This window comes from Thunnus albacares, chromosome 22 (genome assembly GCF_914725855.1).
Source record: "Thunnus albacares chromosome 22, fThuAlb1.1, whole genome shotgun sequence".
In the NCBI taxonomy this organism is placed as follows: Eukaryota; Metazoa; Chordata; class Actinopteri; order Scombriformes; family Scombridae; genus Thunnus; species Thunnus albacares.
Window position 1 is genome coordinate 14,355,965 of NC_058127.1, and position 18,092 is coordinate 14,374,056.

General features: G+C 40.8%; 1 protein-coding gene across 3 annotated transcripts in view; it reads right to left on the reverse strand.

Annotated features, from left to right (window-relative positions):
- The window catches only part of arhgef15b (Rho guanine nucleotide exchange factor 15b), a 22,141-nt gene continuing 4,049 nt past the window's right edge, over positions 1–18,092 (reverse strand). The window contains exons 1-17 of one of the 3 annotated variants that reach the window (XM_044340906.1): positions 17,372–17,744; positions 12,906–12,984; positions 11,871–12,400; positions 8,712–9,716; positions 8,554–8,608; positions 7,932–7,999; positions 6,748–7,034; positions 5,600–5,760; positions 5,198–5,350; positions 4,641–4,770; positions 4,067–4,141; positions 3,706–3,798; positions 3,418–3,572; positions 2,003–2,170; positions 1,530–1,615; positions 1,319–1,423; positions 1–823 (exon numbers count right to left, since the gene is read on the reverse strand). In XM_044340906.1, coding sequence (XP_044196841.1) covers positions 654–823; positions 1,319–1,423; positions 1,530–1,615; positions 2,003–2,170; positions 3,418–3,572; positions 3,706–3,798; positions 4,067–4,141; positions 4,641–4,770; positions 5,198–5,350; positions 5,600–5,760; positions 6,748–7,034; positions 7,932–7,999; positions 8,554–8,608; positions 8,712–9,716; positions 11,871–12,288 — 3,129 coding nt within the window. In that variant the 5' untranslated portion in view covers positions 12,289–12,400; positions 12,906–12,984; positions 17,372–17,744 and the 3' untranslated portion in view covers positions 1–653. Of the gene's footprint in view, positions 824–1,318; positions 1,424–1,529; positions 1,616–2,002; positions 2,171–3,417; positions 3,573–3,705; positions 3,799–4,066; positions 4,142–4,640; positions 4,771–5,197; positions 5,351–5,599; positions 5,761–6,747; positions 7,035–7,931; positions 8,000–8,553; positions 8,609–8,711; positions 9,717–11,870; positions 12,401–12,905; positions 12,985–17,371; positions 17,745–18,092 lie in introns of those variants that run through there. The other 2 variants (XM_044340905.1, XM_044340904.1) reach the window with 2 other exon arrangements.

An 18,092-nucleotide genomic window follows, 5' to 3' on the forward strand; every position in this document is an offset into this window, starting at 1 on the left:
TGGTGAGAAATATTCCTCTTTTAAAAAAAAAAAAAAAAAAAATGTTAACACTGTTGCATCTTTCAGTCAAGATGTGTTGTTGTTCATGTCGTATCCAGTATTCAGGTCACACAGGTTGACAGGTTTTCACATGTGGCAGGAGTGTCGAGGAGTTAACTAATGTTTGCTTGTGGCGACACGAGGCGTTGTAGAGGAACGCCCGTCTGTTTTCTTTGCAGCAGGTCTGACATTTGTAAAATCTGGTCAGTGAATGGCTAGAATGGTTGGCATTTCAACTGTGTAAGTTTCACAACAATAGAGAGACATGCAGGGCTATGTGCTCGTTAAAAGAGGTCAACTCTGCAGCGGTGACTCTGTACAATGCTGCTCTCTGTGTGTTTGAATGCAAACAGGTACATATATAGTCAGTTTTTTTTTCAGCACAAGTAGTGAATGATCCACTTCCCAGTATACACACACATACTCCAGTAGTATAAATAAGGTGATGAATAGTCAGTTGAATTGCAAGCAACTCTTCTCCTTTTATCTTTCAATTCCTGGTTGCTAGAAACCGACACTCAACCAATAAAGTCCCTGAATGAAGACATTTAGCAGTTTGTTTCATTTGCTCCATTTATCGTCCTTAAAATGTAAACACGTTTGATCCGTTGATCCTATTGACCGGTGCGGGTCTTGCTGTTGGCAACAATGCTCGCGGCCTGTATGACTCTGTAGCGCTCGCGCAGGTTTCGTCTCCTCACGTGCTCGTTGGTGATCTCTATGACGTTTGCAATGGGGAACCAGCCCTTCTGACCGTCAGATAGACGGATCCCTTCATACCAACCTGGGAAAAAAAAGAGGAAAAAATGGGAGGGGGGGAGGAGGGGGGGGGGGGGGGGGGGAAGAGGACAAACAGGGGAACGTTGGAGGTTTCTGATTCGATTCATGCAAGAAAGTCAAAACAAATCAATAAACTGCTAAGATGCAGGGTTGAGGATTGAGGAAGTTATGAGGATCAGGGTGTATAACAAGCAGTCGAGGAGAGGGGCACATTAATGATACAAAGTCATGTCAGTGCATTCAAATGTATTAATAGGAAACCTGTCTGTACGGCATTTTAGACTTAAGTATGTTTAGATAGACAAACACTGATAAAGCCAAAAATAGACAAATGGAAAATGACTCAGATCCAGATTGATATCACTATTGTGCAGTTTCAGCCGCAGAGGTGTGTTCTGTAAAAGAGGAAATGTTCTCTTCTGACGTCTCATTTTTAATGTGGAGGGCAGTTTGTCTCCATAAAAAACAAAACAAAAAAAAAACCACTTCACATTCTTACCCTCGTTGGTTTTGCGGATGACGTTGATGATCTCAGTGGGCTCCAGGGTGAGCTCGTCTGCCTGCTGGGCGATGTACTGCTCCACACAGTTCACCTGGGGACAGTCTGACACACACACACACACACATCACCGTAAGAAAAAATGCATATAAAATCACTTCTGTGTCAAAGAAGATAGAGGTATAAATTCTTTAAGTGCACTTCTCCTCACCCCAGTCCTCATAAATCACTTCGTCTTCATCTCTGTCTGGGTTGGTGGGGTTGGGGAAAGCCGCCATCCACCTGTGCATGTCTGACCTGTGGACGTCATATATATTAGTGACAAACGAAACTTTGCAGAGTGGCCACACTTGACTGGGAAGGCCTCATGTTTCATCTCTATTGTTTATGGTTCGTTGACATGCAAACGGAAAAAGTGTGGTGGAACAGGAGTGTCTGTCGGATCCTACTTAAAGCCCCTTTGTGTGAAGGTTTTATCTGATCATCTTTAAAATAATTCTAACATTGTTTATGTCAACTTTTTGTTTATAAAACAATGTGTTCCTGCACTCAATGGCTCCTTTTCCTTTAGTTTTTCTTTGTAATACGTTATGAAAAGTGCAACACAGTGAAAGTTTCTATCATTCTACAGATTTAAAAGACGTATGATCAATGTCGGTTGGTTATACACGCGGGCCGACTCACTGTGACGGAGCTTTGAACAGCCGCTCCATCATGCGACCCTGATGGTTTTCCAGCAGTGTGAGGTTGAAGCAGTGCTCGTAGGGGCCCGCGCTGCTCCCGCCTTCTTCTATTGGCTGCACCTGCACCAGAGAGCGGTGAGCGTGGTCAAGCACCACAAAACGCTCGGCGCTGTGAAAGAAAAAGAAGTTAGTTTTAACGAGGGTGAAGTAGCAAAGTGTTAGCTAATAAATACCTTTAGGAACGTAAAGGAAACAATCATGCAGAACAGTGAAATTGTTGGAAGTGGAACTAAGAAATACTGTTAAATTTACTAAAGCAAGTAAAACATGTGACACTGAGTTGTATTTATACGCATGTTGTATGTCCGTATTTATACAATACTGTCACTAACATTACTTCCTGTTACATTTTAGGAAGTTTGGAGTCATTTCACTAGCGATGACGCACTTGGTGGGGCGACTGCTTTTGTGGTTCGCGTTCACATTGTTCATCTGACAATATGACAGCCTGTCGAAACAGAAAGTGCTACAGAGAAGTTCAAGAGGTACAGTATAAAACATCCAGCTGAACGGTGAGATGAGTTCACGCACTCCTCCCACCATCTCCGGGGACTGATGTTTACAGAATGGGAAGTGTAGCGTTACATCTACTGGATGGTTTTTTCCTTCTGGACATGGTTGTACTCATTCAGCTCTGTCTTTAAACTAAAATGCCTGATTGTGCAGGGTGTGGCTAAATTATTAACTAACAATGTGTGACAGAAAGCACTGATGTGTACGACGTCATGCTGTTAGAAAATGTTTCACGCCGACTGACCTCTGCAGGGGTTTGACAGGAATGTAACTGGAGTCTAACGACGTCCGCTCTACGTAAAGACACATAATCTGAGATATTCTACCCTCAAGTGTTACAAATACATTAAAATTGTGTTTTTTATCAAATTGTCTATTTTTTTTATTAATATATTTCAGCCAAGTAGAGACAATTATATTATATATTGTGACTTTTTTAAAGGTACCATGTGGAGTTTCTTTGGAGCAGTTTTTTTATGAGTGGTGACTGACTACGACATGATGCACAGTCCTTCCTGTGGTTTCACTCTAATGTCAATGATCTACAGGCGGCTGTGATGCACCAAGAAACGCAGCAATGCACCAGTGAAGGCAGAGAAGAAGAAGACTGCTAGCCATTAAGTGGGTGTAAAGAATGCAGGACTTAAAATGCTTTAAAAAAAACAATTGGCTTTGCAAATGTTTCATGAGGAAGGAAGCACAACCCACATTTGTTTGTTTGTTAGACCTCCGGGATACTCGCAATGCATTTTGGTGAGTTTGTATTTATTACGGCAGTATTTGCTTTTTAATCAGTGTGTAGGTGATCTGTTAAGACAACAGTATCGATCTCTTCTGCCTCACCCCTTCTTGGTAGCGATGATGAGCAGATCGTTGAACAGAAAGAGGTAGACGGGAGTGAACTTGGCCCTCATGTTGAAGAGAGTTCCCCCTTTGGACATTTCCTGGAGCTCGCCCTTCTTCTCTAGGTATCGAGTCTGGGAGATGATCGGGATGGCCTGGAGGGAGCGGAGGAAGAAACTTTTATCTCTTTTTCTAAATGAAAAGTCCAAACAACTGATATCCAACTACATGCAGACAAGTAAAAATCACTTTTCACACTTTTATGTGTTTGTGTACACTGGATTTCACCTTGAGCTTGTCAAACTCCAGTGTTTGCGAGACATGGATCAACTCCTCCATCTGTCTCATCTTTCCCACCTGCGTGTTGCACTCGTCAATGATCTGTGTGAATAAAATGATAAAAGAAACACTTTCATGTGAGTCAAGAGGTTCACATAGAAGTGACTGTGTCTCTGAGAGTATCAGGTTCATTCCTTGAACAAATACCCTCAGATAGCAATCCGTGACTCATTGTTACAGCGGGACTCATTCGATAGGAAATCCTTCACTTGGGACAATGGATGACGTCACGTTTCCAGAGCAATGCAAAGCTCTCGAGAGTCAAATTATAAAGATTTGTAATGGAAGGTGAAGAGTGAGGGGCGTTTACCTTTGACACCGAAGCCAAAGCCTTGGAGGCCGTCTGCTCCTCTTTCGTCCCTTCTTTTGTTCTCTTCAGGATGTTCTGGAACAACAAACAACAACTTTCCATTTCTGTGATGGGACAAACAGCAGCAACAGGATACATTTTTCCATCCAAACACAAACAAGGTTGAGACAAGGTGTCTCGTGTGTTTGCATATAGATCAAGAGTATACTGACGAGGAAGATTAAGTTGGAATGAGGACATTCCACTGAGAAACGAGGCGTGATGAACTCGGTATTGTCTTTCAATAGCTGCTAGCAGGAGAACAGATAGGGTCACTTATACAGAGTATACTGTGGAATTTTGTTTGGACACTTGAGAAAAATATTTAAAGGTTGCAGAGGGTAATTGCATTGTAGTCATGCTCCAGTAACACTGCTGTGACTCTGACCTCTAGTGCTCTCTGCTCACAGGAGACGAAAAACCAACAGCTAACAGGCGAGTTTCTAGTCCTTCAGTGAAAAGATAAAGCCTGCACACTGACTCTAAACCACACATTTATTTTAATGCACAATACTATCCCCATGATGCTGCTCACCTCAATGAGCATTTTGATGCGTGTAATTCGCTGGAAAGGCAACAGCAAGAAGGACATGAAGGGCAGCCGCTGGCACTGAGGCGACTCTTGGAGACGGGTGATGACCGACGCAAATTGCACGTTGTTCTTCCTGCAGATACACATATAAGCACGTAAATTATACACATATGCACCATAGCATGTGAGCGTCTGTAATGTTCCTGTGGTGGTGGAAGAGCAAAAAGAAGGGAGAAAGGAGATTTAAGTGGATAAAACTTCATTGAACAACATTGTTTTTTTTGCAAGTTTTCCAGCTGTATTTCAAAAGATTTTGGATGATGACAACATATTGTATGTCAGTAAAAGGTTTTTTCCAAATTCTCAGGTTGTGACTCAATGCTGGAAAATGTATTCATCTAAAACTGGGGGAAAAGAATATTTGTGAAAATCTGTGCTTGTGAGAAAACACAGTTGAGACCCAAGCAGCCTGCTTTGCTGACAGTCGAATCTCACCATTTCTTAACTTCCTCAACTAAACTCTAACTAAACTCTAAAAAACACTGACTGGTGTTTCTTACATGAGCGAGGTGTAGATTTTCTCCTGGTAGATCTGGTTGCGGACGTAGTCGATGTAGGCGGGGAAGTTGTGCTGGGCGTGGTAGTGGATAATGTCACAGATGTCTGAAAAGACAAAATTCTCAAATATGCGGTCCTCCAGGTCCTTTAAAAACCTGCAGGGTCAGACAGCAAAGGTTTCATTAAAAAACCTGAGAAACTGAGTGTTAACTCATAGTGCCAACTTGTTTTGACGATCTTAATTGACCATTTCATTGCCTCAATTCAGGAAATGACTCATTACATGTTTGTTGTTCCATTCATCTCTTTAACCAAGTGACCTCCTGGCAGTTTAAGCCATAAACCATCTTCCTATTTCCCCTTTTCCTTTATCTCCCTTTATGCTTCGTCCTGCCATTTCTCACCTCTCGCTGACCTCGCGAACCCTCAGGATGTTGGAGAAAAGGGTTTTCTTGTCCCTGATGATCATCGTCTCCTCTAGATCCCGGCTGTCCAGGAAGTGTTCGGTCAGAACGCGCAGGGATCGAAGGTAAGAGGCCTCCGATGTCAGGACCTCAAACATACTCTGAGAGGAAGCAGACAAGATAAAGTTCAGGCTTGAAATGATGCCGTCACGTGCCGCAATTTGTGTAGATTTCCTGTATATTACGTTTTTCCACCTGCTGGATGAAATGCCTTGTTTTTAGGGAGACCCATGTCCCAAGTTGATGACTGGCAATAAGGATTATTGTTATATCTCACATCAGATTAGCAAGGTTTTGCCCAAACAAGCCCCAAGTCAGGAAGTCATCGTCTTTTAATCTTTTTATCATCTCTCTATTGTTTTTAGTAAAAAGTAAGTAAAGTAAGTAAGTAAAAAAACGTAAATAACAAATTGTTTCCTTTCAATTTTCTCCTTTAATTTGGTTGTTTAATTTTTTTATGAGGTAATCTAAAGACCATTAAACTTAAAACTATTGTAATGCAAACTGGATTTACATGTTATTTAAGACCTTTTTTAAGAGAAGAAAATGTGACAGATGAGAGAGAACCAATGGACCAAGGACCAATTTTAAATAAATCCATGTAATGTTGTTATTCATACTATCAATCTCTTTTTAATATGATCTTACTGATGGATTTTTATTTGTTTTTTTAATCAACTCTTTCTTACTTCATTAAATATCAAATAATAAACTGATTTACATCCCTTTCCAAAGCGATGTCGAGGCACCAACTACAGTTTACATAACAAACTGCTGATGCTGCAACTGGAAACTAAAATGCTTCACTTCTCGTACTCACGTTGGAAAGTTAGAACTGGGATTGTAAAAGCTTTCATGAGCTGGGGATCAGGTGACTCAATATAATTATACAGCAGTGAGTAATGCGCTGAGGCAGAATGAACTTTAATTCCTATAAAAACGTCCGATTATTACTTTAAGGTGTTATTAAAAATGTGATACAGCATATCCCATTCCTCTTCTCCTCGCCTCATTGATTTCTCTTGATGGGATCTCTCCTCCCTACATCAACCTCTCCCTGCTCTCCTCACATCACATTAACTCCTCACCTCCTGGTACTTGCACTGTTCAGGGGTGAGCTGCTCCAGCACGCCACTGTCCCGTACGGCTGGGAGGTCCTGCCACAGGGTGCTCTGGCCTGGTGTGGGCACCGGGCTGCTTCTGGGTGCTCCGTTTCCAGTCGCAGTTCCAGTTCCCGTTGGAGTCCCAGTCCCGGACAGGCGGGCGTTCCAGTCCATGGCGTAGTCCACGCTAGTCTTACTGATATTACGGCAAACCGTCTGGCGTCGGATCTCCTTGGTGATGACAGTGGCACGGTATGTCTGGTAAAGAGGCTCTGAGGAGGGAAACGAGTCACAAATAAAAATAATAAGAAAGTATGTAAAAGGTTAATGACTCTGACCGGTCAATAACATGATGCATTCAAGTTCCAACTGATGCAGTCAGTTAAAAACTGTACATCAGTTTATTAGCTACACTTGTACAATCCAACAATGCAATTCAATACAGAAGCCTTGTAATGTTCAGTTCAGACAGTAGTTGATTCAACTCTGTGGTGATTTTTGAGGCTTTCCCATTGAACTGCATCACAAATCCTCAAAAATTACAAAATAACTTCATGAAGATGAGATGAAAAGCTGTTGTACTGGATGGCAGGAAGTTGAACATGTGTATGTAATAATCCGGTAATGTGCCTCCAACAGCTCAATCAGTGTAATTTGTTCACTGACAGTTTTGACAAAATTAGCGTGTTTAGCCTGAAACTGTGTCCGAACTCAATTCTACACACTAATTAAAAGATGAAGTGATAGAATAAACAATTATTTAAAAAAATCCAAAGTTTGATTGACATCTGTTGGTTGCATTGCATCATGTCCTGTTAGCTTAAAAAGTATGTTGTTTTTTGGTACACTGAAGGCAAAACAGGATACAATGACTAACAGTATATAGTACCTACTGCTGTATACAATGTATTAGCATGAATATGAAAGTGGGACACAGCATGAGATATTAACTGTGAGGTGCAGATGAAAAGATGCCAAAACACCATCAGATTTCATCCAATTGAGGATGAATTTATGCTAAAATTCTCAAAGAGAAATAACTGAATTCATCAAATGATAGTGTTACATGGCTAACACTCTAAAATTGTGTCCTTCACAATTTCCATCACTGTGATACTTTCAGTGACTCAACAGATGTTTTTCTGTTTTCTGTGTAACAGGTGTCTTACCATCCTGCAGCCGGGACTCCCAGCTGAACGAGGACTCCCTCCTGAGAGAGTTGCTCCTGACTGGACGTCTGAAACAGGAAGAGTGGAGAGAGGAGAAAAGAATCAACCAGCGTGAACTGGAACAAAACTGTTCAACAAAAAGTTAATGTTTCCTCCACATACAATAGGCCATCTATTCTGACTCACTGGTTGGATTTTATATTTCTAATACTGTCAACAAATCCCACAGAAAACAGAACCAGCATTGTGTCGGCGTGTCTCTGGATACTATCTGACTTCACTATTTTGTGACTATAAACACCAGCCCATTTCTTCCAACTGAAGATGTAAATTGTCACAAATACAAAACGTACATTTCTTTGTTTTTTAAAGGCTAAATACAGCTAAAACAGCTGGACACTGTAGTTTTTAAGAAATGTTACTCAAACAGGAGTAAATAGTGAATGTGTTGGGGACTATTTTCAGTTGTGGATTAATACATATTTGTTGTATTTCTAGCAGCAGGATGATGTATGTGGACGGACTCAAATCAATCAGAAAAAATGTAGAATATTGTCAGCCTCATCTTTTCAAAATAAGGGAAATTCAAGCCAAAGTGTGAGGTCAGAGAGTGATAACTTACGGTTCTTCCATCGTCTCCTCTTTCTCTCCTTCATTCCCTCCATTCTCCTCTCCTTCTAAAAAGACAAATAAATGGTGTCATTGCTCTCCAGTACGCAAATTTGTGCGTCATTCACGACTCATTTCAGGCAAAGATAATAGTGTTTGTTCAGTACAAACCTTTTTTCTGTGTGAGGGATTGCATAGAGGCACTGCTGAGCCTCCTGGGATCTGTCTTTGGCGGTGGAGGTGGGGGTCTTTGAGGCTGGAGGCTGCTGGTTGGGGGTGGAGTGATGGCTCGTTGGGGGCTCAGCCCGCTGGTGGTGGAGCTGCTGGGGGAGGAGGGCCGCAATGAGCGCCACTCCTCCAGGGTGGGCTGCGGGAGAGGAATGCCGCCCCGGTGCACCGGCGTGAGGCTGCGGCTGTCCTGACTCACCGGCATGCGGGGCGGGATGGCAGGCGGCACGTCGTCTGGGCTCGATACTGAACCAACATCCACCTGGAACTCTGATGTCGGGTCTGAGGTGCTGGAGGGCAGCTTAGACTGACGGGCCGGTTTGCGCACCTTGATAAGAGGAATATCCAGTTCCTTACACAGAGATGTGGATTTTTTGGGGGTAGGGTCGAACACTGGAAGCGTGGCCTCGTAAATATTTTCTTCTTCGTGGATGGATTTTTGGATTGGCGGCGACTGAGACTGTTTAGGGGGAACGGGGGGAGACTGAGAGCGAGTGACGGCGCGGGACATGAGGACAGCGTGAGGACCTGGGTCCGACCGCCTCCTGTTACCCTCGCTGATTAAAACGTCCAAAGAGTGGTAAAACTTTGCTTTGTCTTGTTTCGACACCTCACCCTCATCAACCACAGAAGTCCTGTCCACCTCGTCCTCGTCCGCCTCGCTGTCCCCTTCCCCTCCCCTCTCCACCTCCGCATCCTTGTCTTCCCCTTCCTCCGACCTGTCCTCCTCCCCATCGGTCCCATCCTCCTCTGTCTCCTCCACCTCCTCCTCCTCACCGTCTTCTACGTCAACGGGCACCCATATCAGTTTCATGCCCGGCCGCTGGAAGTGGCAAACACAGCCACAGCACGGGTCGCAGCAGGGACTGAGCGGCGTGTCTGGACTGCGCTCGACCTCCGCTTCCCCTCCTCCATTCAGCTGAACCTCCACCTCTTTTCCATCAGGCGCTGCATCAGAAAGAAGCAACACAGATTAACTGATTTGTACTGTTCAAAAGAAAGGGAAGAAAGTAAATCAAAGTAAATTTCTTTGACATTTTTTTTTTAGTTCTTCTAAATGTTGATACAGAAATAAACGCATCAATGCTCATTTTTCCACCACATCCGAGGCTACAACAGTGAGGCTGATGGGTGTGAGTGGGCCGTTTCCTGTCTTTCCCTACATGTGTATCCCCAGATAGGACAGCTCACTTTCATTAAGAGCTTTTTTATTTTTTTTTCCCCCCATCTGCTCTCCTCATAACAGCTCCACATGGCAGACACCGGACTGTCGAGTCAGCATGCAAATACAGCGCGTCTGCAGTGTGCGAGTGGTGCCTTCAAATATTCATGGAAAGTTTGGAGCGTTGTGAGGGAAAAATCCAATATTGACCAAAGGAAATGGAAGAGGTGAAGAGAGGACAGAGGAGAATGAGGGTGAAGGTTAAATGACCGACATTTTCTGCATCGGACGATACAGATGCTGATTTTTAAAAGCTTGATATAAATAAAAACGCAAACCAGATTAAGCTTTAGACATGTGTTTTTAAGGTAACTGCATTATTTTTATTAAAAAGCCATGATTATTTTATTATGTTGCAGTCAAATACTTACATAAAATGAATCACCAACTTCAAATAATCAATTAAAGTTATATATCAAGTAAACATGTCAAACATTATATTGATTCATCCTCTCAAATGTGATGATTTTGCTGCTTTTCTTTGTTTTATCTCGTTTAAAAGTTTCATATCTTTGTGTTTTCACTGTTGGTCAGACGAAAAAAATGCAATTTGTAGTCGTCACCTGGGGCTCTGAGGCGTTGTGTCGAGCGTTTCCTTTTTTTTATGACATTTTATAGTCTAAACAATTCATTAACAGATTATTTGATCTTGAAAATATTCGTTAGTTGTAGCCGTAATCAGCTGTGAAGAGATTATTTCCTTCTATAGCTGATATTGAATTGATAGCACGCTGATGTGTTGCTACAGAAACTGATGACCTGTTTGACTTTTCTCTGTTGCTTGAAAGGGAACCAAAATAAGGAAGTGATAGTAAAGTGTGTGTAACATAGGAAGGAACAAACAAATTCCTGTTTAATGAGACAAACAATAAATGTCACTGTTAGAACTGTTAGGTTCTTCTTTCGTTGAGTCAGGACATATAGGTCGTCATGACACAGCAAAAAAAAAACACTCAAGACATCCAAATGTTCGCTGTGCTTTACTTACTCGCTAAAACAACTGGAAGATACTGTAAGATGATAAGGTGCATTATCTTTTCTTACTGGAAGTAAGCAGAGTGAGCGTCACTTTGTGGTTTCATATTTCACACACACACACATATTTTCTCCTACACACACACAGTAAATGTGCACCTATGCGGGTGATCAGCTGACTGACAGAACCTGTTTATGACAGGTGGAACAGATCAGTCAGCGGCACCACACCTGTCTGTCTGTATGCTATAGATTTCACTTTTCAACCAATCAGTGCGCACTCACTCTATGTGAAGGTCTGTACGTGCATGCGCGCACTTTCTGCATTCACCAATAAATGCACCATAATGTAATCAATACTTGATTCTAATCTAAAAAACTAGTCATTACGCTGTCGGTTGTATGTGTGACTGTGTGACAGTGTGTTTGTTCGGTGACCTCTGATGTCTGTCTTGTTGGATAAAAGGTGCAATAAATCACTTTGAATGTGTGAATAACAACCGAAGGTAAAAGTCTAAAACTTTCTAGAAGTCATGTGACACATTTCCCTTATGTATCCCAAATCAAGCTGGTAGAAAACTATGACTAGAAAATAGACACATCTGCTGTTATTGTAGTATAAACCTCACTTTATTTTGTGCATCCTTAAGATTTGTGATGCTCTTATAATTAATACTCACTTTGAATTTCCTTGTGTATGAAACAAGCTTTATAAATAAACTTGTCTTGCCTTTAACTTCATTATTATTAAAAGAAATTTGGTTTGCAGGCAAGACACATGTCCTAAGAATTCTCTGATGATAACGTAGTGCATGAGTGCAGTATAAAACATAAATTATTAGTAATATTTAAACCATACAGCCAAAGACCCACATCTTGACACCCGAGATTAAAACCCACAGTACCTGATCGACGTCCTTCCACGCCGATGCCGTCCCCCTCCTCTCCTCCCAGACTCTCTTTCTGCTTCTGCGGGACACGGCTCCTCTTGGCAGGCAGCGGAGGCGCCTGCTCTCTGCCGATCTGAAGCTGCAGACTGGCACGGCCCGGTTTGGGCTTTATGGTCGGCGGCCTTTTGAACCGCTTACTTGTCTTGAGTTCTGCGCTACCATTAGTGGGGTGTTCATTGGCTTCATTTGATGCAGACTCCTGTTTGCTAAACTTGTTCACAATCCTCTTGACCTTCCCACTGCTGCCTCTGTCCCCGAGAGGAGGGGAGCTGGTTTGCGTTGACGGTTTTGGAGGGATCTCCGGTCTCGGTTTGGTCTCGGGTTTGAGAGGTAACGGCGACGTGGGCGGTGGAGATACTTCCTGGACAGACATGGTAGCTGGAGGGGGGGGGGGTCGTCTCTTACGGTATGTTTTCACTCCCGGCCCTGACCAATCAGAGGCCAGGCTTCGAGGGCAAAGGTCAATGTGAGCATGTCATCCTCACCTGATGAGAAGAGAGAAAAGAACAGGGATTATCAAATGTGACTGTCATCTACTTCTCATATAGTAACACAGAAAATTACGTCTATTTTTTAAAAATGTTCTCAATTTTTTGCTTTTTTTGTGTATTTCTAGACACTTTAACCTCCTCTGACCTCTCAAAATTCTTCAAATGAAACAACCCAAGACATTAAAATCACTCTTTAGTTGAGCCGCTAATAACTCACATCAACATTAAAGTCATAACTGTAAAGTTTGTTTACAAGTAGATATATAATCTCACATATCTGGTTCCAATCAGGGACCTTTGTTGCATATTAATCCCTATCTGTCTTTTCACTTTCCTGTCATATATCTGTTGTCCACTATCTATCTAAAACTATATGATTACTAAACACTTTCTGTAGCTGAGCTGTCATACACATTTACAACAAGGCAATAAACATCACATAATCCAACATCTCTATTACAGTATAATCCTACAATCAGACTTTGAACTCTGTGCTTACAGTACATCCCCCCTCCTCCCCTCTGTAGGGACTCAGAGGAAAATGAACTTTGCACTGTAAGGAGCCCACTCCTTCCTGGCTGCAAATGAAACACAGAGTAACAAAAAACCAGCTCAGTAGCTGACACGGACAAATCTGCATTTCATGGTCACGCAGTAAAGGAAAATCAAGCGATTCTGTTCCCTTTAAATTATGAGAGACTATTGATTATTCTGTGCTAATGTTCCCTGAACTCTCCATATGACTCCTTAAATTGTTATTTATTTATGACTTTAATGGCTGGATGTATCAGCAGCATCAGAGTAGGGATCTAACATGAGCTTTCCATTTCAAGGAGGATAATAAACAACGTCTGTTAAATGAAAAGCTGAGATTATTTTCAATTTCGATATTATTTCTACCTGTAAAAAAGTTTTTCTTTGATTTGCTGCCAATGAATGTGTAACATCTGCTCAGACGGCTTCCATTTGGCAAAGTATCACATGATTCATGACACATCAATCCTATTAATAGTTAACTACTGTTTCAATACAAAGGTGCTTTAAAATCACTCCACCCTGCAGGTTGAACAGCCTCAAGCGCCTTGTAGTCTTTTCACCTATTAGCTGGACTACAAGTGCTTTGAAAAACACAATTTGTTTTATACTTTTCATTTATTGTACTCAGACTTTACATAGACATCCACATTTTTAAAAAGTCTGCACTGATTCGGTCCTTTAAAATTTAAACATTGACAAACTTCCGTATTCAAAGCACTCTAGTTATTCAAATGAAGCCAAAGTGCTGACTGACTCTTCTCTCGGCCTCGTAAGTGTCTATAAAAAGAACCGTGATGAAAATAAAATGAAATCCAGCTTCCATTCAGGGCGACTAAATGGCCACGCTGCAGATTCTTTTCACCATATGTTTTCTTTTTTTGATGAGAGAGCAACAGCTGATGCAATACCAAACCAAACAAGGGTTAGTCATCTTCTGAGTCACACAGAAAGATAGAGCAGACAAGCAGCAGACGACGTCGCTGCGTTTAGTTTGGATTACACACAATCATTGCAACAAATGTCTTTTAGATGACTTGATTAATCATTTAGTTTGTACATGATTTGTGTAGATGAACCAGACAATGTGTCTATTGAAGTGACAATGATAGTTTTGCATAATAAATTATTTATCGCTTAATCCATTTTTAATACATCAGTGCAAAAATACAAAACATTTATGGGTTCCAGTTTGTCAAATGTGAGAATTTGCTGCTTTATCTGCTTTTACGTCATTTTAAATGTAATTAATTGGACTGTTGATTTGACAAAACTATCAATAAGTGACATCACATTGGGCTCTAGGAAATAACGAACTATTTATTGACATTTTATGGACTAAACCAGTGGTTCTTCTGATCCTTCTAATCTTTTCTGTTTCTTGTGAATTTCTGGATCATTTTCACCTCTTTCAAACAAGAACAGAGAAGCAGGGCTGCAATTAACCAATATTTTCTTTACCGATTAATCGTTTTGTTTATAAAAATGTCAGAAAAACCCCTGATTTAATGTTTCAGAGTCCAAGATGGGGTCCTCAAATGTCTTGTTTTGTCTGATCGACAGTTGAAAACTAAAATATATTGAGTTTACTATCATGTATGACACATACAAGTTTCAAATCCTCACATTTGAGAAGCTACAACCACCGAATGTTTGGCATTTTTCCTTAAAAAATAACTAAAACAATCATTCAATTACCAAAATAGTTGCAAATTAATCTTCTGTCGACCGCATTAATGACTAATCGTCTACTGGGAAGCATTAATGACCCTTTGGTTGAACTGGTAGACCAGTAGACATTTGAAGGGGTCATAAGTCGAGAGGATTGGTACCACTGGGCTCAGAAATGAATCAATTAATTAAAGAAATGTGAAAAAGATTAAACAGTGATGAAGTGGCCAATTTAAATATGAAACACATGTTCTTATCTGCACCATGTTTTCTGTATTGGACACGCATGAAGTCATCTATTGCTCTGTGAGAGATTAAAGGTTCCTCATCTCATTTTAAAGTGCCAGTAAATTCATATGAAGTTGTGACCGAACCAGGAATTAATCAACAGTAGTGCTTCATACCAGCTGGTAAACAAACACATCAAAGACAGCAATCTGCAATAATGGGTTCGTGACTTGACAGAGTCTCTTCCACACGGCTCTCCAAAGTCAATAAAGCTACCAGTATGTGTTTATTATTGGGAAAGTGCACCAGCTAGTCAAACCAGTTTGGACAGACACTGTACATTCACTCGGCTTACAAGAAAGAGACCGACGAGGTTTCATATTACATTCTGACAGGAAAATTGTTTTTGAGTTGACAAGAGCGATGTTACGGGTAATTATGAAATGACTGAACATCTTTTCATCTTCTAACACCTTCCTCGTCTTCTTCTTCTTCACTTCCTTGAATTTTATTTACTCAAATCCAAGCAAAGAAATATTTTGTAACACGTTATTTTACGGATCCTTTAGTTTCCTACTAATTTCCAGCAAATTTACTCAATAATTTCCTAAAAGTAGCTACTGTGTGACTGTTAATATTTAGGGCATTTCTTTGAAAAGGTTATTTGATGGTATTTGGGAAATGCACTCATTGAAGAGTTTTTCCGAAAGAAGCTAATACAAACTAAGTATTTTCTGTCAGTTAAATTGTCAAGAGTCTAATTTATAAAGAATTTTTGCAAATTAACAATTAGGAACCCAAATATAATGAGCAGGTTCCTACCAACTAAACCAACATAACACTTCTTATAATTTATACTAAAATGCATCACAATTTCTGTAAAATGTCCTAGAAATTAACTGTTAAATACCTGAAAATTACATCGAAAATTTACGGGAATTTGTCATAAGATTCAAGGGCCTGTTAAGTAAAGCGTCACCCTGAAAAGTGTGTTTTTCTGTCATTTAAAGAATCGTTAAGAAGTTATTAAGATGTTTTACAAATTAACAACTACATATGAGCCCAAATGTACTTAACAACTACATCAACTTAACATTTTTTCCATTTTTCTTGCGATTTGAACCAAATTGCACCACACCTCTTTCTGGAAAATGGAGACATTTTTAAAAAACCAGCAGTACTGAGTTGTTTTATAACCTCAGACATCAGCAAACATGATATTACCATACCAGTGTGTGTGGGTGTGTGTGTGTGTGTATGGGTGGGTGTGTAATGTAGGTCTTTCCAGGTTTCAGTTTAGGCCCTCTGGTTATTATCATTGTACACAGAGTGGCACATAAACCACTAATAGGAGGGTGTGTTCAGTCACAAAGCACTCATCTAGACAGTGGGGATAACACATTCTGATTATGTGTATAAATGCACTTATAGATCAAATGAGATGGAGTACACTTGAGGTTACATCTCCCCCACTCTGACTTTCTTTCAGTCAGCCCCCACCATCAGATTTCACATCTTTTGTCTCCCTTTGCTGTATTGACCTGGTTAGTTCAATAGCCACGTCCTCCAGTCTACTGGACCCCAAACACATGCACAGGCTGGGTCAGTGGGCCAGTCATTCATCCCAGTAAGGGTATTTGTCCTGGTGGATCCAATATATGTCAGATATGGTGTTATCCCTTAAATCAGACCAGCTTGAGAACAATCCTTAAGTGCTTAAAAAGGACCCCATTAACACAATGCTCTCAGTGTGTGTGTGTGTGTGTGTGTGTACAGTATGCCATCTGCTCTGGAGACTAATGGGTTGGTGTGTATAAAATGGGTAGGGGGACTTTAAGAGTGGGTTAGCATCAACCAGTAAAATACATGTGATGAGTGTGTGAGCTCCACGCTGGCCAGGAAGAGAGGACGGAAAAGGTGTGTTGAGAAGGAAAACACACACACACCACACACATAGGGGTGGGAATGCTTGAGGAATAAACATTCATAGCTTTCCTATTAATATATACATGTAAATATGCTGTTTAGCAGTGTGTGACATGCTTTAGGTGTAATAAGATACAGCTAGAGGGAAATATGCCAACTATGCCAATAAGCCTACTATATGTCAATTTTATTGATAGAAAACACACATTATCCAAAATTAGAATACATGAAAGGCAATTAACTGCTGTGGGAAGGCCATTCATGAAATACTGAAAGTCAAAGGTGGCTTATAATAGTCTTATGTGTGTCACTTATCAAGTAATAGATAGTCCAGGTGCTGATAATTGGTGTATATATATATATTTATATAGTAATACTGTCTAAATATTCTACACATGAAATTCTGTACTGACACCATAGGGGTTGAAATATGTGCAAGGTCACTGTAATCTTATGAAATCTTTTAAAAGTATTAAAACAGGTTTTCCAATAACGAGAACAGGTGCTTTCAGGTTCAACCGTCCAAGTCAACGAAACCGCTCCAGCAAAACCACCGATATTGAATTAATCCCTAAGAAATCATAAAATACAGTAAAGGAAACTCACCAAAAATTATTCAGGCATGTCTGAATCGCAGTCCTGAGTCATTCGGCTCTAGTGTTGGCAGTCCAACATAGTTAGCTTTGAAGCAAGAAAACGGCTTTAACAGTTATAGGTTAAAATAGGTCCGGAGAGCCGCTACGTTAAGTTAATGCACTAAAAACTTCACTCGTCCAGCGGAAACAGAAGAAAAAAACGCTTTTTAAAATACACTTTAAACAAAAAACGATTCAGTGTCTTATTGTTTATCATAACTGGCTGGTTGTCTTCGCCCTCATCATCGCCCCGTTGTTGTCTCCTCTTTGTTACCGGCGGCTTGTGTGAATGGAGAAGACGGGAGGCAGCAGAGCCCCAACCGATCGCCAAGTTACTATGGAAACACATCCATAGGTTCCGGTACGGGCTTTCAAAAATAAAACCCGTGTTTTATGAATGAACGAATGAACGAATTAAACTTAATTGATCCCCACAGGGGAAATTCACTTGTTACAGCAGCTCAGTAATAGAGAAGAATAGCGTGAATGAGTGATAAATAAGAGCTAAAAATAAAGACTATTTATACATACAGAAGAGTAACAAATTAAAGGAAAAACCTGAAGAAATGAGTGGAGAAACATGACAAATGCAGATGGGTACAGTTAAGCAAATAACATCCAATCATACTCTGTGGCATGTATAAAAATGTTGAGCAGGCCCAGTTGATTCTGATTTTGTATCAAGATGACAA